The following is a 23496-nucleotide window of genomic DNA, read 5'->3' on the forward strand; positions in this document are numbered from 1 at the left end:
CATTATAAGCAAGTCAAGACACCTATGAATTTTATTGGTAGGGAAACATAGCAAATGTCTCCATAACTTAATGAAGGCAGTCAGAAAAAAAAAAAACAGAAGATAGTTAGGATTTTCCCCTAAATACTCCTTACATTTTGTAGATTTTACTGTTTCTTCATTTTAAAATGTACAAGGTTAATTTTACTTATGTAAGAAATGTATTAAATGGTGTTTGTCAGTTTGGCAATGGTAATAGCAGTGAGAAGGAAGAGGAGAGTGTGAATGAGTGCCACTGACTCTATTTGAGAGCAAATTCAGAAAAATTAAACATTAAGATGATTATGAAAATGCCGCTTGGCATGATATTTCTCAGACGTTCGGGCAATAGAGCTACTTGACCAGGATATCACTGGCAGTGAGAATTTATAATAAAATAATTTTTATTCAGTAAGTTTCATTTGTAAGAGAAGAGAGACAATGAGGATTACTGATAGATAATTTTCATTTTACTACCTGAAAAACTATTGGAAAAACTAAGTTTCTAAATTCTGAATTAACCCTAAATTAAGAATAAAATGACAGAAATGGTTCATTAGACAATAGCAGAATATACAGAAGTACAAGATTAGTGCATTTTAAAGCCATAAGGTATAATTATGATCATCTACTGTTATCTATTCCACAGAAACAGTGACATTGACCCCACTAATCTTATGCTTTGGAAATACTAAGAGATCTCATTACAATTTAAGTGTTCTCAGTAACTATATTTCTTTCCTTGGCATGAAAACTAAGATATATTATTGACTTCTGTTCTCACCTAGTGCTTTCTTTCATTAGAGTATTTAAGTTCTTGTATAACTGTTGGAGAGAAAGAGGTGCGTACCTTATGGCTCGTAAACTTTAGATGGGCTGGATCTCTCTGTAGAGACTTTCAAAGAAAATAGTTACTTTTCCTTATCAGTTATGTAAGAAGCTTAGAATCATAGAATCATAGAATCATAGAATCATAGAATCACTAAGGTTGGAAAAGACCTAAAAGATCACCCAGTCCAACCGTTCACCTATTCCCAATAGCTCCTACTAAACCATGTCCCTCAACGCAACATCCAGTCTTTCCTTGAACACCCCCAGGGTCGGTGATTCCACCACCTCCCTGGGCAGTCCATTCCAGTGCCTGACCACCCTTTCTGAAAAGTAATACTTCCTCATGTCCAGCCTGAATTTCCCCTGGCGTAGCTTGAAACCATTCCCCCTGGTCCTATCACTAATGACACGAGAGAAGAGGCCGACCCCCAGCTCACTACAACCTCCCTTCAGGAAGTTATAGAGAGCAATAAGGTCTCCCCTGAGCCTCCTCTTCTCCAGGCTGAACATTCCCAGCTCCTTCAGCCTCTCCTCATATGGCCTGTGCTCCAGACCCCTCACCAGCTTCGTTGCCCTTCTTTGAACACGCTCCAGGGCCTCAATATCTTTCTTGCAGTGAGGGGCCCAAAACTGAACACAGTACTCGAGGTGCGGCCTGACGAGTGCTGAATATAGGGGAACAATCACCTCTCTGCTCCTGCTTGCAACACTGTTTCTGATGCAAGCCAGGATGCCATTGGCCTTCTTGGCCACCTGGGCACACTGTCGGCTCATGTTCAGCCGAGCATCAATCAATACCCCCAGGTCCATTTCCTCTACGCAGTCCTCCAGCCACACCGCCCCAAGCCTGTAGCGTCGCCTGGGGTTGTTGTGGCCGAAGTGCAGGACCCGGCATTTGGCCTTGTTGAAACTCATCCCATTGGCTCCAGCCCAGCTCTCCAGCCTGTCCAGATCCCTCTGTAGGGCGTCGCTACCCCCAGGCAGATCCAGCTTAGATACTTTAGGAAGACTTGCTCGTTATACATTAAAGTATTGAAAAATTGGAGCCTCAATGGAGATACAGTTGTTGTTCTGCATTGTATTTAACTTTAGTAAATGTGAATGTTTTTAAAATGTTTAAAAAGGGAAAGCATAAATGTGAGATTTCACCTGTTGGAATTGTAGTTTAGTGCAATTATTTAACTGCATATTGTTTGTGTTCATTTAAAGGGTATCATTACACAGTCAGCAAAACCTTATGACAGTATCCAACCTTGGTGTTATCTTTGGACCAACTCTGATGAGAGCCCAAGAAGAAACTGTGGCTGCTATGATGAACATTAAGTTTCAGAATATCGTCGTTGAAATTCTTATAGAACATTATGAAAAGGTAGTAGATTATATGAGTTTTCTACTGAATAAGTGAAACCAAGATCTCATTTTCATTATCATAATTAAGTTCTTAAGAATGAGGAAATTTAGCATTTGTAGGTTATTGATTGAAAAAGTACCCTGTTCTCTCCACATGCTATGGATAAGTATTCCTATGAAGGCTATGCAAGGTACAAATCCAAGGCATAATCTCCCATGCTTTGAAGAAGTTCCTCTGAATCTTCATTAGCTTTCTGAACATTTCTGAATCCTTCTCATAGAATCAGAATCATACAATGGCCTGCGCTGAAAAGACCTCAAAGATCATCTAGTTTCAACCCCCTTGCCACAGGTAGGGTTGCCAACCACCTGATCAGGCTGCCCAGAACCACATATCTGGTTCATATCTAGAACCAGAATGAGAAGGTCATTCTTTGCTTCTTCACTCTTCCATTTCTCTCATGTGAGCAGTATATTGAGGTTTAGTCTGGGTGAGCACATGGATTCTTCTCTGTGTATACTTTGTGCATCAGGTCCAAATCTTCATGACAGTTACTGTCCTTTGGGGATATATCAGCTGGAGGTCAGTGGAGGTCTGGTCCCATCTAATGTCACGAAACCCCAACCATATTTCACTTCCTCTTTCCGCAAGCAGCATTAATATCGATGCACACACAGTCCCCAGTTCTGTTTGCTATTCAGATGTGTAGATACCAGATAAAATATATTAAAAAACAATAAGTGTTTCTTAGAGAAAGTTTTATTCCTAATTACAGGTTTTTAACCCATCAATCAGTCTTTGTGATCTAATAGTTCTTGAATGCTCTGTAACATGCAGCATACAAGCAAGATACTTTTTGGCTTTCAGAAATATGTGTAAGTGCCTGGTTTATTTTGTTTTCCCCAAAGAGACACGGAGGGTACATCTCATGCTTTTAATGCAAAAACTAAATAAGAACTTTTTTAAGACTCGAGAAGGAAAATCTATGAAATTATAAAATGATTTCACTGCAGGTATCATGGAATCTTAGAGTCATAGAATGACCAAGGTTGGAAAAGACCTTCAAAGTCATTCAGTCCAACCGTCCACCTGTCACCAATAGTTCTCACTAAACCACGTCCCTCAACACAACTTCTAAATGTTCCTTGAACACCTCCAGGGTTGGTGGCTCCACCACCTCCCTGAGCAGCCTATTCCAGCACTCAGATGTGGGGCAGTTCCTTGTCATTATCAGGATCCATTGCAATGACTGATCAGTAATTATTGACTGCACTGATTGATATCACCTGTTATATTTCACAGAAACTCATAAAATTAGTATGATGCTGGCAGCCCCCATGCATTCACTTCCAAAACATACTTAATACATATTTCCCAAACTGAATTTCCCCTCCGGAAACTAGCAGTTTATTCAATACACAGAACATGGCTGCACAACCAAAATCATCCTTGCTCTCTGTCTGCAGACATGTTTTTGCATTGATGTGCTACTTATTAATTACTAATATGGCATTGTTTTAAGAGCATCTCAAGACCTCATTTAAGGTATTTTCTACTGTCTGAGTATGCATCCACTTGTCCTCCACTTTTTAAATAGCATGTAGGTTTCTTCTCATTTTTGAAAAAGAATAAGGTTTTCTACAGCGATTCAGCACAAAATTGATTACTGTTAGCAGTGGTACATGAAAGATAAAAATCAGAAGATGCACCAAACCTGAAGATGATCCTCATCAGGCTTGACTTGTTTAGGAAAATAAAGTGGTTTTCTGAAATACAAACAGGATTGCCGCTATGACACCTTTCTGTAACATACAAAAGTTCCCACAGGTACACATATAATGAAATTCCACTTTTTCATAATACTTGAAAATATATAATTCTTGAGTAGGTGTTAGTAGTAAACTAACACAAATGTTTCACAATTTTGGTTGTTAAGCACTTTATAACTGGGACTAGAAGATAAAACTATTTAAAGAAATATTTTTGTGTAATCAGCATAATTTTTAAGTACAAGCTTATTGTTCACTAACCCATTCTTGGATTGTAGAATTGAATGAGAAGATGTTCTGTGAATGTGCTCTTTTAAGATGGCTGAGACTATTACAACATTCAGGTGCAGTGATGAAGAAAACAAATGTATTATTAACGGAAGCATAGGAGTACCTCTATTATTTATTTATTTCTCTTTTTTTTCTTCCTCTTTTGTCTTCCTTTTTTTTTTCTTTTTAAATCATGCAGATATTTCACACTGCACCAGACCCCAATATTCCTCTTCCCCAACCTCAGTCCCGTTCAAGTTCAAGAAGGACAAGAGCAATTTGTCTTTCCACAGGTCCTCGTAAGCCCAAAGGAAGATACACACCGTGTCTAGCAGATCCTGACAGTAAGTTTGTTCTTGTTGACTGCTGTCTTCCTTTTCATGTCTTGGCCTTTTGATAGTCCCCAGCAATGTCCAGTAAGCACTGTATTCCAATAAGCATTACAGATGGAGTTTCATCAGCTTCTTAACCTCTGTGAGTCACAGCTGTACTGCTGAATGACTACATTCCTTGCTTCTCTCAGAGGAGGAAGGATATTTGGTTTTAGGCATGTCTTGTATTAAATACAAAAAGCTTTTAGAGTAGACTTTATGTTCTGATCTGAAAGTAGCCTACCTTGAAACTCTGTGAAGTTCACTGTATGACATTCCCGTAATTGTTAAGATTGAGAAGCTTTAACTCAGTTAAGGTTGGGAGATCAAAAACATTACTTGGCTGTTTTCATATGTGTGAAACTGTGGTCGTTGGTTCAAAGCAAACTACTGTCTAGGATGCCAAAACCACTGAAACCTTACTAGTTTGACTGGAATAGAAACAAGATCCTATGTTATGAGAAACAGTGTACTCAGCAGATGATTTGCTGTTCAACAACATGGAGTTATGTTTGCAATTACTTGCTGCTTAGAAATCTTTTTCATTTTAATGTAAATTTCATGCAATAAAAAGGTGCATTTTGTTTGTTTTCATCACTTTTTACTTATCTGCATTATACCATTAAGAAGTATAGAAGTTGTAGCAATGTCTAAGTTGCTAACTACAGCAGGAGAATTCCAGAAGAACTTCTGTGTTCCCCCATTCCTCAAGGAGATTTACACAAAATAGGTACAGTAAAGTAATGTGCAGCAATAATGAATAAGAGCAGTAGCTCTCTGCACTTAGTTGCTAGTGTGAATGGCATGGGATTCTTAGATGAAGAAGTTATGGAGGAACTGTCAGTTATGTTCACTAGAGGAGAAACTGAACAAATTCCAGCTGTTTTTCACTGTGTAACTAACTGCATTTCAGTGGGGCAGTTCTGTCAAAGTATTTTTGTGGGCTTATGCAAGCAAAGGCTTCTTAATTCACTCGTAGTTTCTGCTGACAGCTGGAATGAAGTTAGGTCTGACCAAGGAGCTCTCCACATGGAATTTGCTTGTTGGCTCCAGCTCAGCGTTTGCTGCACAAGTTCCAGTTAAGATCTCACTTGTGCCTGAAAGGCTGAGTCAGGAGCAGAGGTGTTCTCCTTGCCAAGTATCTCTAGCCATGCCAGAGACAGTCAAGAGATAGCCCTGGTTTCTGGCAGTAGCTCTTTTCAAAGCACTGGATAGTTTTATGTCATCACTTAAATGAAGAACAGACACTTAACTGTATTTCAGAAAGTTAAGGAACTCTATATGCCATGAGAAAATGAGATTTAGGCACCAAACTGTAAAAAACGATAAAAAAATGCACTTGTCAAATTTAGGTTCCAGCCAGTCTTACCATTTTTGAGAGACTGCTGATCTATAAGGAGTAAAACGGTGCATACTCTAATCTGAAATATCCTGACATCTGTCCAGAATTAGACGAGAACTTTCAGATTACTGCACCAGCAGCACTACTGTTTTCACATCCAGTGAGCAAAGCATTAGTATTTGAGACCTTATTTTTAGTATTCTGTGTGGCTGTCGTCACCTATTTCCAAGAATATTGAAACACGCAGAGGCAAAATCACTTGTATCCTTTTGGTATCTTATAAATACTCTGTAGTTAAAAAATATACATTCTCTCCTCGTGAAATTTTTTTAATTACGTCTCCTAGCTCTTGGGTGAAAGATATTACTGGAATCGGACATATGATTCACTACACCTAATGCATTTTTATGAATCCAGTCTGAAAGATATTTCAGCTCTCACTAATTTGTCAGCCAGTCCTTCCTCAGTTCTAGTCTGTGCCTTCTCTCATATCATCAGCGAAGTTCTTTAGAGTATTTCCACTCCTTGCTGTACATGTTTGGCTCGTTGGTCTAGGGGTATGATTCTCGCTTAGGGTGCGAGAGGTCCCGGGTTCAAATCCCGGACGAGCCCAACTTTTCTCTTCCCCTTAGCACAAAGTGGGCAAGGTTGGAACTTTTCTGTGTCTGGCAAAATGACGGAGCAGATCCTCCCAGCCTTACTAAGGCAGGTGGGAAATAAAGGTGGGGTGGTTGGTGGTAACCAAGACGACTTCACCAAGGGCAAGTCATGCCTGACAAACCTGGCAGCCTTTTGTGATGGAGTTACAGAGTCAGTGGAGAAAGGAAGAGCAACTGACGCCATCTACCCGGATTTGTGCAAAGCGTTTGGCACTGTCCTGCATGGCGTCCTGGTCTCCAAATTGGAGAAAAATGGTTTGGTGGATGGACTGGGTAAGGAACTGGCTGGATGGTCACTGACACCCAGAGACTGCTGGTCAACGGCTCTGTGTCCAAATGAATGCCAGTGACAAGTGGTGTTCCTCAGAGATTGGTGCTGGGATCGGTGCTATTTAACATCTTTGTTAGCATCCTCAGCAAGTTTGCAGATGGCACCAAGCTGAGTGGTGCAGTTGACATGCTATAGGGAAAGGATGCCATCCAGAGGGTCCTGGACAGGCTTGAAAGGTGGGCCCATGCAAACCTCATGAAGTACAAGGCCAAATGCAAGGTCCTGCACCTGAGTCCCAAGCACAGATACAGATACATGGAGAATGGTTTGAGAGCAGTCCTGAGGAAAAGGGTTTGGGGGTGTTGGTTGATAAAAAACTCAACATGAGGTGGCAATGTGTGCTTGAAACCCAGAAGGCCAACCACATCCTGGGTTGCATCAAGAGAAGCGTGAACAGGAGGGCGAGGGCAGTGATTCTGCCCCTCTACTCTGCAGATCTCATGAGATCCCACCAGGAGTATTGTGCCCAGTTCTGGAGCCTCCAACACAAGAAGGACATGGAGCTGTTGGAGCAGGTCCAGAGGAGGGCCAGGAAGATGATCAAAGGGCTGGAGCACCTCTCCTACGAGGACAGGCTGAGAGAGCTGGGGCTTTTCAGCCTAGAGGAGAGGAGCTCCAGGGGGACCTTATAGCAGTAGCCTTCCAGTACCTGAAGGGAACCTACAGAAAAGCTGGGGAGGGACTTTTTATAAGGATAGATATTGACGTGGGAAGGGGAAATGGTTTCAAACTGGAAGAGGGTAGATTTAGGCTAGGTATCAGGAATAAATTCCTTATTGTATGGGTAGTGAAACACTGGAACAGGTTGCCCAGTTTGAGGCTGTGGATGCCCCCTCCCTGGAAGCATTCAGGACCGGACTGGATGAGATTATGAGCGACCTGGTCTAGTGGGAGGTGTCCCTGTCTATAGCAGAGAGTTTGGGACTGAGTGATCTTAAAGGTCCCTTCAAACCCAAACCATTCTATGATTGTGTGATATTATTGAAAGTAATTATATCAGCACAGACGTTTCTGTGTAGATAGGTTAATTTCTCTATTTTCAGTCTGGTTAAAGAAATGCATCAAATGTTCAGTGTTGAAGATGTAAATAGCAGAATGAATGGTCCTGCAGGATAGATATTTAAGGAAAGACACCATGATTCAGAAAACTGGACAACTATACATAGACTTTTGCAGACTCTCACAGAGACTGCAAAGATCCTCAGCAGTTTGGTAATCAATGTAAAACTGTCTACAGAGTCATAAATGACTCTGTAGTCAGAACATAAATGGGACATACACCGCAACCCTTGCCTTGTGGTCAAAATCCAGGAAGGTGTCTTTTAAAAAGACATTTCAGAATTACTTAATTTCCTAACAATATTTATATTGCAGGCAGTTTTTTTTTTGAAAATGTAACATTTACTTTCACCTTCATACTTTCACCTGCAACACATTATGTTCATCTGCTCCAGAGAAATGTCCACGAAGTGCAGACTTTCCAGATTTAATATAGGGATGTGTGAAACTTAGAGCAACTAAATTGCTATTTTGTCTTGAGAATGACTGTCTCTGAAACTATGGATAATGGCTATCAAATTTGATGACAGTATGGTACAGGAGCTAAAGATGACATGAGAGAGATGCGCAGGGTTAGATAACGTAGTTATCTTATTGTTCTTTTCTTCTCCCTTCTCTTGCCTAGGTGACTCGTACAGCAGTAGCCCAGATAGCACACCCATGGGCAGCATCGAATCTCTCTCCTCTCACTCCTCTGAGCAGAACAGCACCACCAAATGTGTGCCCTCACAGCCCAGGGAGAAGTCAGGAGGGATTCCATGGATTGCCTCTCCCCCTTCTTCAAATGGCCAAAAGAGTTCAGGCCTCTGGACCACAAGCCCAGAATCCTCATCAAAGGAGGATGCAACAAAAACAGACATGGAGTCAGACTGCCAAAGTATAGCTTCTGTCACTGGACCAGAGAATGCCTCTCCACCAGTAGATCTGACCAAGAAGAGTTCCTATAGTCTGTCTGGCCTGAAAAGATCTTCAGGTTCTTCCCTCAGATCAATTCCATCAGCTGAAGGTAATTTCCAAGGTTTTTTATGACATCAATGATTTTACTGTGAGGCATCAAAAAACAAGAGGCGCGTCTGAAAACTAATGTTACTCTTTAATTTTATTTTTTAACTTGTAAGGTTATTTCACTTTTCAAATTGCTTCTGACACATTTCTGTTGTCATCTGTACAACTCACAATACCAGTGTTCCTAGGAATTTAGAGTACTCTATCCTGCAAAGCCTCACAGAGGTTACTGACTTGTAAGAATATTTCTGGCTTATAATATGAAAGAGTTGGTATCCGTGGTTATTACTGTGTCAAAAGAATAAATGCTTGCAAAATTGTTGTCAGTAATCAAAGTTAGCACTTAAATTTAGAAAACCCTAGGCTTAGTATATCTAGTAACAATTTTGTTGCTTCTTGTCCATGACATGAAGGATATGTCTGAAACCCTTTTTACAGATTGTATTTACAACTTGTAATCATTAGCTCTTTTTTTTTTTCATTTAAAAGTTTAATCAAGCTTCTGTGAATACCAAAATATTAATTCTTACAAATTAATGCCTCCTCATTTCATAGTGAATACTACTTTTAGCAGGAGTTCGGACTATATGACTGCTTGAGATCCCCTCCAACATGATTTTTCAACAGTTATGTGCAATATACTGCTTTATAAATGTTAAAGGTTTTCATCTTCACTTTTTAATGACTGTACTATCTAGCCATGTAAGTGCAATATGGTTTTTTAGCCTGCACAGTTTTAACGTTGTTTCTTCATCCTTGCTGCTGGTCCTTTTCTCCTGGCTTTTTGCCTGTTTCATCTGTCTTAGTAAGTACTTACTCCCTAGTTTGCTTCTTAACAAAAAACTGCTGTGCATGTTACACATATAAAACATCTTCAAATTAGCTTTAATAATGCTTATTATTTGGTTGCTTTCTTTAGGTAACAAAAGTTGCAGTGGATCTGTACAGAGCTTGTCTTCAACAGATACAAAAGATACACCAAAGGCTCCACTAAATCCTGATTTGCCTCCCAAAATGTGCAGAAGATTAAGACTAGATACTGCATCAAGTAATGGCTACCAAAGACCAGGATCTGTGTAAGTTAAGACCCTTCGGAGTTCTGAGTCCTTACAATATTGTCTTCTATGAAATGATCACAAAGAGCTTTACAGGTAGTTGAAAAAGCACTCACCAACGCTTGTTTTATCTTTATTTATGACATATTTATCAAAATTAATCAAAATTATAAACAACGGAGACACTGACAGTCTAAAGTCAACTGAAAGACTGCCGTTTACTTCATTAGCCTGTAGATAAGGTCCATAATGAGGACTTGGATTTTTGGAAAGTGATTAGAATTATTATCTCTCGTTCTTATGGCAATTGATCAAGGAGCACAATTGTAGCTTACTGTCCATGCTGTTATGTGAAGAAGATCATCAGATTTTATTTATGTGAGCCAAAAATTGGAGCAAAGTAAAAAAACACTTCTCTGAAATTTCTTCTGCTGTTGCATGATCAGTGGTTGAGATCCTTGTTTATTTTCTTATGGGTTTTTTTTTGTTCATTTGCTTGTTTTGTTGTTGTTGTTTTTTTTTTCTTGAGAAGAAGGTAGTCTTCAGCAATAGAAGTTGAAATTTAGGTTGTTGAGATTTTGCTTTCAAATGTTTCTTAGTGCTTATAACATAACCTTAAGAATGTGTTTCTTAAAAATGTGATTTTGCTGTAATCCTGAATCTAACCCAGACTTTATGTGTTCGTGGGAGTAAGAAATTTCCAGAACAGCAGAGCACCAAGAAGTTCTCCAAATACTGAAGGACTCCATTCAGTCTCTCCAGTTTTTAAACTGGAATACATTACTGTAATCATTTCACAGTCTTAGCTGTTCATCTTAACTTAAACAGAAAATCACCTGCACAGCCCAGCATGCTGGCAGTAAGAGCACTTCCAGCCTATCTCTATTTAGCATTCAAGAATAAATGTTTATATAGAGAGTGATGAGGTTTTCCTTCTTGCTGACTAAGCAAGGCTCTGGTGCATGTGGAATTCAGTGGACTAAGATAGGTTATGTCCATAAAAATTCTGCTAATTATGTACTTAAAAGCAGCTTTTTGAATTTCCTCTTGTTTTCAAAGTGAATACTTGAAGCAGTCTTAAAAAATAAGATGTTTCCATGTCTTTAGATGATTGAAAGTAAAATTAGTTTGTGACTTTAATTAATAAGCAAAGTGTAAAGGAAGGTACTTTCTTATTTTCAGAGTGGCTGCAAGAGCCCAGTTGTTTGAAAGTGCTGGTTCACTTAAACAAGTTTCTTCAGGACGGTAAGTGCTTCTTACTGTTAAACAAATTGTAAAATCCTCTGTATTTTCCTGGCTCCAGAGACTGAAATGGAAGTGTTGGAGCTTTGTTGTGTGTCTTCTGGGCAGCATCTTGTGGCACACAAAACTTTTGTTATTTTTTATACTCACTCTTTTTATGGAAGAAAACTAAACCTAATATAAAGTAACAGCCTTCCTAACTATTCTGTCCCCTACTGAAGTTGCAGTGAGAGATGCTCAGGTTAGTGATCTGCTTAAAGATACAGCTATAAAAGAAAATTAAGAAGATGAGGGCACTTCACTTACTCTGTTCAGCTTTCTGTTATATACATCCTTCCAGCAGAGTAGCAAACATGATAGTTTATGATAATTTGCTCATGTGGTCAAGTATTGAATAACATCTGCTTTACAAAGCTCAGGATTAGTTTAATCAGGATCTCTCCCATCCCTTAGTACCTGTCCAGAGAAACAGTTGCCCCTTGTTCTTGATAGTCTGCATCAGGAATTATTTAAGTTTTCCTTGTAAATGTATGCAGTTATTTAGTGGACTTGATCCATTTCTACACCAAATGAAGCTAGAATGTTCTGATACATGTTCACCTAGGAAGCAGTAGTACTTTCTATATTGCTAATGGCCTTAATTATTAGATTCAAGTCAAATAAATGTGTGTGGGAAAGGTTCTGTCTTTTCACCGTCTCTGCATCTCAAATCTTTTGAGACAGAATGTATGTTTTAGTCCATCATTTTACTCTGGTACAGTCATCTTACTGGAACTGCTTAGCAACAGAAAAAATAAAACATAATATCCATCCATTAATCTAAAAATGATAATAAAGTAGCGTAGCTGTAAACAAAGATGCCAACATGTGCTGAGATATGCAGTAGGGAATACAACCATCTTCTCTGACAAATGTGGCAGTGGAGAGAAAGAGAAGGCTGACCTGGAAAGAGAAACTGGTTTTGTTCAAGGGAAACAGTTTACGGGAATCAAGGCTGTTCTTTCTCTGTGGTAGATGAAATGTGAGAAAACTTTTAGTGTGGCGAGGAGAGAAACAGGATGAGAAGGGGAGGGCATTAATTTCTGGAATAAAAGTATAGAAGCAGAGACTGGAATGTTCATTGGCCAGTGACCTGAGCCAAGAGCAATGACTGGTTCACCAGTGCTGCATCATTTTACCTCCACTTTTGTTCCTTCTCTTATTTTGTTTTGCTCCCTTCTTGTAAACTCTCTGCTAACGTTCCCTTAGAACCTGTGTCATCTCTACCTATATATAAAAAGCATGTAAGAAGCCAAAATCTGACAAAGGAAAAATGTAGCAGTTGATAATGGATATGAGAAGCAAATAAGATAGCAGAAAATACTGAAAGGCTTAATAGCTCCTCCACTTCAGCCTTCCTGAGAAAGCAGAAGAGCAACAATAACAAGGAGAATGGAAAAAGAGAGGTCAGCAGGCAAAATGAGGAAGAAATAAAAGGTAGCTCAGCTGTTCTTCTAATGCTCAAGTCTGACTGAGATTTTGCAATTCAGAGCCAGCTCTTATTTGCCTTTCATGCATGCTATGATCATGAAGACTGAATTAAATCCTTAGAGTAGTCTATTTTGATCTGAAATCATGGTAATTACATTTGATCCACACAGTAGACGGGCCTTTTAGATTCCTATTTCTCCTATGCAATAAGCATATGCAAGGTAGAATGTAAGGCAGTCTCATTTGATGTCAGAAATATTTAAGTGAGGACTGTGATGATCTCTGTGAAGGGTCAGTTTACAGTGCTGTAAATAACTGATTTCGAAATGTATAGCTACTGCTTACCTGTGCACAGCATTGTTTAAGTAGTTTAATCCTGTCTTGATGCGTTTGTTGCCTGAAATGGTATTTCATAATTACCTGTACAGATCAAAAGTACATCTACAGCTTTGCAGTCTCATTTTGGCTCATGTATTCCAGCATATTTCTGTTCATTCTCTATAACTACCTGAAGGGAGGTTGTAGTGCGCTGGGGGTCAACCTCTTCTCTCAAGTAACAGTGATAGGATGAGAGGGAATGGCCTCAAGTTGTACCAGGGGAGATTCAGGCTGGACATTAGGAAATACTACTTGTCTGAATGGGTGGTCGGGCAGTGGAATGGGCTGCCCAGGGAGGTGGTGGAGTCACCAACCCTTGGAGATGTTCAAGAAACGTTTGGATTTTGTGTTGAGGGACATGGTTTAGTGAGAACTATTGGTGATAGGTGGATGGTTGGACTGGGTGATCTTGTAGGTCTTTCCAAATGTTGGTGATTCTCTGATTCTATCATTCTGTGATTTGGATAATCTCACAATTGATGCTTCACAACCACAGTGACCTAGATTTCCATAATTCAGTCTTCCTGGTAGTGTTTGCACCAACTCTGTCTGACTTTGTATGATGTCCTCTATGTACCAGGAAAGTTGCATCCCCATACACATTTTTTTTAATGCTGGATCATTATTTGAGACAGCTTTTATCTGTCTTTCTGTACACCAGTACCTGCCTCCATAGTGGCACTAATTTGAAAAGATTTATGATAGTTAGAGAATGGCAGAATGAGAGGCCACTGCACCCTTCACGATTGGACAGATAAGACCAAAATTTTATCCTCTTCCCAGCCTGTGCTCTCTTTTTTTTTCCATCGCACAGTTGCTTTCACTTCTCATTTTTCCCATTCCTTCCCTTCTGACTTCAAGTCTATCAATCACCCATCTCCCAGACGGTAGCATTAAGGTATTTCTGGCTTCTCTCTGTCTCTTTGTAGATTGAAAACTCACTAGGGCAGGAGCATAATTTTAAAGCGTATTTGTAACTTTAAAAATAGGTTACCAAAAGTATCTCAGGTGTTGCTGACTATGTGTAAGGTGTAGTCAGGCAAAATAATTTTCGCCTTTGGCCACTAGTATAAATTTATCATGGGCTTATATGGGGGCTCGTTATGGTTGGAATAGGTGATCTTAGTGGTCTTTTCCAAACTTTATGATTCTGTGACAACAAACATAATAAAAGGCAGCAAAAGGGAAAAGTCTATCCAGTGAAATCATGAAAAGGAGGAAGTTCTAGGAAATGTGGGTACCAGAAATGTTTTTTTTTCTCTTAACTTAAAAACATGAATCACACTCTTCTGAGGTGTTCAGCATCATCTTAAAAGAGCCGTAATAAATGATCATGATGTCATCACATGCTTTTTAACAAGCAGCCTTATTTGCAGGGAGGAGAGTATTAACACCATAAAAGAGAATGTGATTTTCAGCATTTAGTTTATCTACTAAATGCTGCCAAAGAATCTGTAATCGTATTTCCTTGCTATGCTTCCAGATAGATGGCACTGAAGTGAATAATAAAGTAACACAAACAACCTAAATAATCAAGTTAGATATGGAAGGAATAAGCCAGCACTTGAAAATTGCTCCAGAATTATGAGTAAATATCCCTAGATTCTGTGTCAGGAGCAAGGTAGTGGGAAGACAGTGTGGAGAAGATAATTCACGAGCTTCTGGGAAGGTGATTTTTTTATACTTTGTGCATCTATATTTGTATGATATCAAATGTTCAGTAACTTTCTCTTTCCAGAGCTGAGCAAATCAGAGTCTATGTTTTCTTGTCTCATATTTACTTCAAAAACAAACATATTTGGATCACAAAAAATTAGAAGCTGAAAGCAGAATAGTTTAGTAAACATAGAAACATAAAGGAGAAAAATTCATTTTACATTTTCTAAGGACATGAAAAAACAACACGCTTTGTTTTGAGAATAACTTAAATAATTCTGCCTCATTCAGATATTGTGATTCTGCTTTACAGTTGCCTTAGATGTCTTTTATCAGTGTTTCTCAGATGTTCCACTATTAACATGGGAAACTGGCTTGATAGCCACAAAGTGGTGAAATTAATGAAGTTCAAAATCATGGCTGTATGATACTAAGTTCATTATCAATTATCTGATAATCATTGCCACTGTATTCGTTGTCAACAATTACTGTGCTGTTTTACGTGTATAAAAGTTGTGTGCTTTATTTTTTTAATTGTGAAAATATTTCAGTGGTACTAAATAAAAAAGGACCAAGTAGTTGTTGACATTGGGGCCAAGTGAAATTACTGTCTTATGTGCACACTGCTTAGAACTGGTCCTCTTCCTCTCCCCCACCAAAGTAGACCAACCATATCCAAACCCATATCTCATATACATATATGACATATGTGGATGTGCATAATTGCTATTATTTTGCACGCATTTTTTTTTCAGTACACAAAATGGAAAATATTTCTAGGACAGTGTTGCATCCCACCAGAGCAGTGCTTTTGTGGCATGAATCAGAGGTGGTACCTGTATATCCTGGAGTATTCTAGGATATGGGGGATGTTTTGGTTTAAAAGTCTTCTAGGACAGTACTGAAGGATAGAAAGCATCAACTGGAGGAAGCCAAGTAGGATAGCATCTTTTTTGAACTGTGGCTCTAAGGGTCTGTCCTGGAAAAATGCTAAACAGAGCAGTCCAAACCATCCAAAAAGCAATCTAGCAGTGAAGCAGAGTAGACAGTGAGGAGCCCAAGGCTCATGTCATTTCAGTTTGCAATAGGGATGTACCTGGAATGACATGAAAGAGTCAGAAATGGGAGATAATTAGATCATCCTAAAAATAAGTACTCCTCTCTCATGAGAGCGCTTCACAAACTCTTTGTGCATTCCTCCCAATGCTCTGTCACCCTCAAAGTAAAGAAGTTTTTCTTCATGTTCAGATTTAACTTACTGTGTTCCAGTTTCTGTCCATTGCCCCTTGTACTGTTGCTGGGCATGAGCATAAGGAGCCTGGACCCATGCTCTTGACACACACCATTTAGATATTTCTTCTGAGAGCTGATAAATACCCTTTCAATCTTCTCTAGGCAAAACAGTCCCAGAACTCTTGGCATTCCCTAATAGGGAAGTGCTCCAAGCCCTGATAATCTTTGTAGCCCTCTTTCTTCAGTAGTTCCCTGTCTTTCTTAAACTGAGCATCCCAGAACTGGACTTCAGATGTGGCCTCACCAGGGCAGAGCAGAGGGGGAGGATCACCTCCCTCGACCTGCTGGCCACGCTCTTTTTGTCCTTTTTTTTTTTTGCTTTTTTTTGTCCTTTTGTCCATCTGGATATCCAGCTCCTTCTCTGCAGAGCTCCTTTCTAGTAGATATCTACTAATCTGTATTGATGGTTGTTATTATTCCCCAGATGTAGGACTCTTGTTGAACCTCATCAAGAGATGTAGCTCTTGTTGAACCTCATCAAGTTCTTCTCTGCCCAACTCTCCCGCCTGTCCAAGTCTCACTGAAAGGCAACACAGCTTTCTGGTGTGTCAGCCACTCCTCCCAGCTTTGTATCGTCAGGAAACTTGCAGAGGGTGCAGTCTGTCTCACCATCCAGGTTACTGATGAAGATGTTAAGCAAAACCAGACCTATGTGGCACTATCATTACATGATTTATGACGTTATCTCACTATTTTGGGAGGAAAGACAAAATAGATTACATGTCACTTACGTATGCACATTGTTGAAAGATATTTCAAAAATTTGAAACTTCACCAAAGGCCATGTTCTGGGTCAGTGAGATAAAGTCTGGCTGGAAGGAAAGTTCAGTCAGCATTTCCCTACCACATCATACAAAGGTGAAATGATATGTGGTTTTCCAATAATGGAACTCAGAAAAGCTGATAGATCATATTAAAATTGCTTCCAGAGTATAAAATGAAGTCAGATGTTAGAGTTCTAAATAAAGCTTGGGAATCTAGTGAGAACTTGTAAATGAGGTAACTCTGTGTTCAGTCTCTTATTTTGTGTTTTGTAGAATCAGAGTGCTAAAAGTCGTATCAAACCAATCTGTCCACTTGCTCTGGAACCAGATCTTGATATACCCGATTATTTCTTTCTACAGATGTCTGTGTAGTGATGCTTTGTATTATTACTGTTTTTTTTATTGAATCTTTATTAACAGGAATTCTTCAGAGATTCTCTCCAATCATGGCATTTCCAGTACTTCTCTATTCTGACCAAGAATATGTTTTTGCAGCTATAAATTAAAAGACATAAGCTGTCTATTGTTCTACTTAAGAAAATACGTTATTGAATGTTTCATTACAGGCAGTGGAAACTGGAGAGCCATTTGTTGCACTGTCAAATAGATATCCACCAGAACAGAACAGAGACCTTGAGAGCCAGCTGAGCTGGACATGTAGCTTGTTTATAGACAAGCTGAATGAGGTGGCTTAGCCTGAACCTCATTCCAGACACCTCAATCTGCTATGCTGCAGTTGAATCATCCTGGAGGACACATTTCTCCTTTTTGTGTGTCATATTTACCTTACATTTATTATTTTCTTCTGTAGACTAATCAACTCTATTTTCTCTCAAATCATGGTTGTGAGCCCTTGATGACTTGCTGATCTCTTTGGAATTCTCTCCAAGCAGTTCATAACTTGTTTCAAGCAACTTTTTCAATCCATGTACATTTGAAGGATAATTTCAAATACACTTCAACTATTTTAATAGTTACAGTGTTCCAGTTGAAGTTTCTAAGTAGGATGTAGGTCTCTTTTCTACAGTAACATAGTTGGCAACCCCTGGTAAACTAGGAGTTATTGTCTCCTGTAATCCTGCTCCTCTGAACTACTGTGTAATGAGTTGCTATCATCTTCAGGACAAGGTTTTAAGTTGACCTCAGGACAAGGAGCAATGGTTTTAAGTTGAGAGAGGGAAGATTTAGATTGGATGTCAGGGGAAGTTCTTTACTATGAGAGTGGTGAGGTGCTGGAACAGGCTGCCCAGAGAGGTTGTGGATGCCCCATCCCTGGAGGTGTTCAAGGCCAGATTGGATGGGGCCCTGGGCAGCCTGGTCTAGTATTAAATGGGGAGGTTGGTGGCTCTTCCTGTGACAGGGGGTTGGAGATTCATGATCCTTGAGATCCCTTCCAACCCAGGACATTCTGTGATTCTGTACTTCTGCGAAAGATTATCCTACATTTCCCAGGTTTTAACTTCATTTTTTCATATGATTTTTTTCTTATTTTTTTATTTCAGACAAGCAAAAGCCATGTATTCCTGCAAGGCTGAGCACAGTCATGAGCTATCTTTCCCACAGGGAGCAATATTTTCCAATGGTAAGATGTTTTACATTCCTTGATTACGTTTAATCCAACAAACGAAAATAAAACAAAACCTGAACTGTATCTGCAAGATAAGAGTGTAATTCAACTCTCAGTTTTTGCCTGTTTTTTATATTGCTATTGAATAAACGCCATTTGAATAAATATATGAACCACATATGAGATCTGTTAGCTATAAATATTTACTGTAAATATGTTTTGCTTGATTGTTTTTTTTGCAGTGTATCCATCAGTGGAACCAGGCTGGTTAAAAGCAACTTATGAAGGCAAAACAGGACTCGTTCCCGAAAATTATGTCGTCTTCCTCTAGTAATCTTAGTGGACAGCAATATCTTCATGGTATCCATGGTAACAAATAATAAGTGCTCTGATTTTTTATCTGACACAGATATGGGATCAGCTCGTTAGCTGAGAGTGGTAGATTTCCTTCAGATACTGCAGCTGCAGGTTACATGGCTCCCTATCAACGGAACAGAATGTAATGAAACAGTTAACAGTTACTGTACTGAGGACGGTACTCTGTTTAAATAACTTCCATTGTGTGCAAAAGGTTGTTCTGTTCTTCTTTTATGGGTAAGGAACACTAGAGCAATAAAATCAAAAAAGTTGCCATTTAGCTGCAGACCTTCAGATCCTAGGATGTTGCTCACAGAAGTGTGAAGTTTAGAGGGAATGCTCTCTATGACATTTCTTGGAATCAATATTTTTAATATGAAAATGTTCATAATATAAGTGATGCATTGTGATCTGAATGCTTCCTTACAAAATTTGATTCTGAGGTTAGTCCTAATCATTTCAAATAAGAAACGATTCTTCCATAAATCAGAAGTTTGAATTTCTGTTAGTCATTGAGATCACAGTATGTTATAGAATAAATGTAACTGGTAGTGAAATCACATTACTGCCTGAGCAGTAAATGCTCGTTCAAAATGTGATGTTTAATGAATGTTTCATTCAATTACTTGTTAGATTTATTTCCTCCTTTCAGTGTGAATATAAATAACAATAACTTGTATTTCCGTGTTACCAGCCAGGTGGGAGATAATCTCAGTATATCTCAGAGCAGCAGTTGTAGGAAACAAGGAGATACTGAATCTGGAATGATTGGTAGATACCAAATGAGCGATGGAAAAGTGCGATAGGTTTCTAAACGAGACATAAAATGTAACTGAGTCCTTTTCAAGTTTTTCCATTGTGAATAAGACAATACCCTGTGAAGTAGGAAATTTTATAAGCTCTGGGTGCCAAAAGCTCCATATAGCAATAAAAGTATACAGTGTATTTGGCAAATGTTTCCCCCATTCCACAGAATAAAAATAACTAGCTAATACCGTTTTTGTAAATGCCTATTGTTTGTATGGAGGGACTGGAAGAAAAAAAATAAGGAAGACAGCCCCAAACCAGAAAATATAAGCAGCTTTCTAAACCAGAGCATCTTTCTTGCACACCTTGATAGGAAAACATGCAGTGCTTAGTTGTCTTGTTGCTGAGCTCTACTGAGAAAGAAGAGACTTAGGCACTGCATGAACAATTTTTCAGTGTTGGTACAGAAAGAATTCACTGTTTCATAGTTAACAGCCTTTGTTCTTTGTGCATTAAGAGTAAGCAACATATAAACCTTCTATTAATTTCTAAGGTGTACACTGCTTCCAGAAAGTTTAAGAACTGTTAGGACTGAAACCAGCAGTAATTTCTACTAATAGCTTCTTTTTCTTCCATAGACTTTTTCTAGTTTAAATTAGAAAATAGATTTTTCTGCCAACATAAAGAAGCACACATATATAGAGCATGACTTTTGCAGAGCAATTCTTTGTTGGAATTCAGGCTGATGGCAGAAGCCCGCAGGATCCTTCTGCTGGTGAAAGTATTAGCGGTGCAACAGAAAGGGGAGAGCTTAGAGAAGCATTCTTCTGCTGTTTCTGATGGGGAGCCTGTGACATTAATCCAGGCTAGGGTGAGTAAAGCTGACTGCAGGCAGTTTGAGGACAAGCTGCTTGAATTAGTGACACACTGACCTGGGTCCTTTCTTCACTCTAAGGAGATTCAAAGGCGAGGGTCAGATTGGGTATCAGGAAGAGGTTCTGCACCAGAGGGTGGTGGGCATGGAACAGGCTGCCCAGGGCTGTGGGCACTGCCCCCAGCTGCTGGAGTTCAAAGAGCATTTAGACAGCGCTCTCAGACATACAGTCTGATTTTTGGGTGGTCCTGTGCAGAGCCACGAGTTGGACTCAGTGATCCCTGGGGGTCCCTTCCATCTCAGGAGACTCTATGATTTTATGATTAGGTCCCAAAGCTGTGCTCAGTACATGCTGATGAAGTCTTCATCAGAGGCAGTGGAAGCAAAGACGTGGGCTCATTGCATTTACCCAGAGCAGATGTGAAAGAAAGTGTGGAATGATTCTATGACTCTATGATTCCGACTTTTCTCATCAGACTGAGCCTTTGTTGATTTTAAAGCAAGCCAGCATTTCTTTTTCTAATGTACTCCTGCAGCTTTCTCTGCCCTGAGAAGATCAAAATGGGTTTGGTTGTGTCTTTGCTTTATTTCACAATCTGAAAATTGCAAGGTGTCAGAAAGCTTACCGCTGGGGATGTGCCCAGGAGCAGTGCTGCTGTGGGAAAAGGAGCAGGGAGGGAGAGAGCTGCAAGCAGAGACACGAGGCCTTGCATGTGTATCACCTGTGTGGAGAAATGTGTGTCTGTCAGTTGGAGCAGGCGGACTGGCCTCTGTTGAACATCATGGAGGAATTTAATTGTGAAATTCTTGAGAAACAGTGAAATAGGAAATTCTTGCTCTTATTTGCTTTGCCTCAGTCTGTGTATTTGTTTGGGTGTTCTCAGTAGTAGGTTCTGTAGCCAGCTGATCTGAGTGCAAGCTAGAGGACTCAAAGATGCTAAGTTCATATAAAGCTAAAATAAAAATGAAAAGTTCAGTTACGGAGCCTGTAAGCATTGACGGAAAGGTTGTGGAAGTACTGGGAGGAATCACTGTAGAGGAGAGATGGTCCGTTCCCATACACTCATCCCATGTTAGACACAAAATTCAACTGCAAAGATAGCTTCATAAGAAGGTGGATTTCATTAATTCAGTTGTGCACCGAACAAATCTGTCTTCTCCTCTTTAAGGCTGGGCACTTTTTCAGGCTCTTCTGATGATCACATAAATAATTTGAAAATAGCTTAGATTTAAAATGGCAATTCCATCTGAAAGTGTTACATAGTTTTTTAATTACAGTTAACAGTGCTGGATATGAGGGTTGTTCTGTTTCTTTCTTCACGGTACGTAACAAGCATTTTCTGTATTACCATGCTGTGAGTTGTGGATGCCCCAGCTCTTCTCTGACTTTACAAGAGGGAGATTTTCTCCACAAGATCTGGAAAGTTAAATAACGGTGTTCACAAACTGGAATGAAAGAGAGCAGCACTGTGGTCGTCTCATGATCCCTGGCCATATATCCCTTTTCATAACTGTAGAGCAGCAGAAATCCATGTAACATTTAAATGAAGATACAATACTCAGATAGTGCCTTACCAGAAAATTAGGTAAGCTGAACTAAATTAGTTCATTGTATTGATTTACTGTTTTTTGGTGTTTTTTTTTTTTTAATTAAAGTCAGATTCACTCTACAAGCAATGTCTACTTTTTAAATTTTCTTTCCATTCTACTTTATAAGAGGATGTGGAGTTTTCTCTGAATATCGCTGTAGGATTGCAGGTAGATAATACATGATGGCTGTTTGTTGTGAAAATGTCTGTACCCAGATCTTATCTCATTAGCCCTGTTTATTCTATGTTAAACTTTTGGTACATGTTGCAGTACAGCATGAACCAAAATAGTGTGAAGGACTGATGTATTGTATGATAAATAAGTAAAGTATATTAATATTTTATATTCACACTTCTTATTAATGATGATAAAGATGAAAAAATATTTTTGATGTAATTTCTGTGAGTTCAGTGTTACAATGTTTTTGCCATACTTTGGCATTTAGAGTTCTATGTAACAAAACTCTTAAATTAAACCGTAGCTGTCTTAAGTCCCCACCTGATCTATAAAGTTCGTTTGTTTTATTATCTCTGGAAAAAATGACACACAGGTTTGCTGACCAGTGCTACTCTGTGATAGGAATAGTAACTTATTTTCCTCTTATATATATTTTTGTTGATAAACTGTTATTCACCTGCAATTGGGTTTGTTTTAATGTACCTTTAGAAAAGATTCATTAGGAAGAGAAGCTGCAAAATTCAGCAGTTCAGAACAGTAATTAAAACAAGAAGAAAAGCATTATGTGGCAGCAATTGCATTTTTGCGACATTCTTTCACTTGTCTGTTTTCTACTTAATAAGACAGGAACCAAATAAATGATGAAGCCCAAAAGTCCACTGTTCTTCGTGCTTCTTTTCCTAAGGTAACAGTTGGTACGGTTTGGGATTGAGCAGGGAAAAAGGCAGTAAGGGAGCTTGGCCTCAGCTGGAGGGCTGTCTCAACTGATGGAAGCTCTCAGAGTTCTAGTGAGCTCAAAGGTAGTCCTTGGGCAATTTATAGTGAGGTTTTGCTGGCCAGAAGCCCTCATGAAATAAATTAGAATATTCTGCTAATGGGAAAACATGCTATGGCTTGGCATTATCCTTTTGTTTTCAGCAGTGCCCTGTGTGAATCATTCAGTTACCAGATGAAAAGCAATAAGCAGCATTCAGTCCTGCATTTCGTGGTCATGCAGCCACTGGTGCTGCAGCCCTTCCAGTTTCTGTTCATGCAAAAGTCAGACTGTTGATCAGGCTGTGTCGGCACAGGTCCGGAGGTCTCTTTTTGCACAGGATTTTGCACGGGCCTTGGGAGTTTGCTTTGTTTTGTTTTAATAAGATGCTTGGTATCCAAACAGCTACTAATACAATGTTGTAATTCAGTCACTGAAGATAATAGCATTGTTTTGTTTGTCCTATATGTGGCAGTATTTAATAAGCCGCTGGATAGCCTTAGTTATTTTAAGTATAGAGAATGGTGCTTTAACCCCTGGATGTCTCAGCTGAAAGCTGTTCTGCA

General features: G+C 39.2%; 1 protein-coding gene across 1 annotated transcript in view; it reads left to right on the forward strand.

Moving 5' to 3' along the window:
- ARHGAP42 (Rho GTPase activating protein 42) overlaps window positions 1–18762 on the forward strand; it is a gene marked incomplete at both ends in the record, with an annotated part of 153761 nt that extends 134999 nt beyond the window's left edge. The window contains 7 exons of the mRNA XM_079548751.1: window positions 2059–2218; window positions 4439–4583; window positions 8627–9007; window positions 9926–10082; window positions 11244–11306; window positions 18367–18446; window positions 18674–18762. Coding sequence (XP_079404877.1) covers window positions 2059–2218; window positions 4439–4583; window positions 8627–9007; window positions 9926–10082; window positions 11244–11306; window positions 18367–18446; window positions 18674–18762 — 1075 coding nt within the window. The remainder of the gene's footprint in view (window positions 1–2058; window positions 2219–4438; window positions 4584–8626; window positions 9008–9925; window positions 10083–11243; window positions 11307–18366; window positions 18447–18673) is intronic.
- Window positions 18763–23496: the final 4734 nt, after the last annotated feature.

Source organism: Tetrao urogallus (assembly GCF_951394365.1).
Source record: "Tetrao urogallus genome assembly, chromosome: 1".
Lineage (NCBI taxonomy): Eukaryota > Metazoa > Chordata > Aves > Galliformes > Phasianidae > Tetrao > Tetrao urogallus.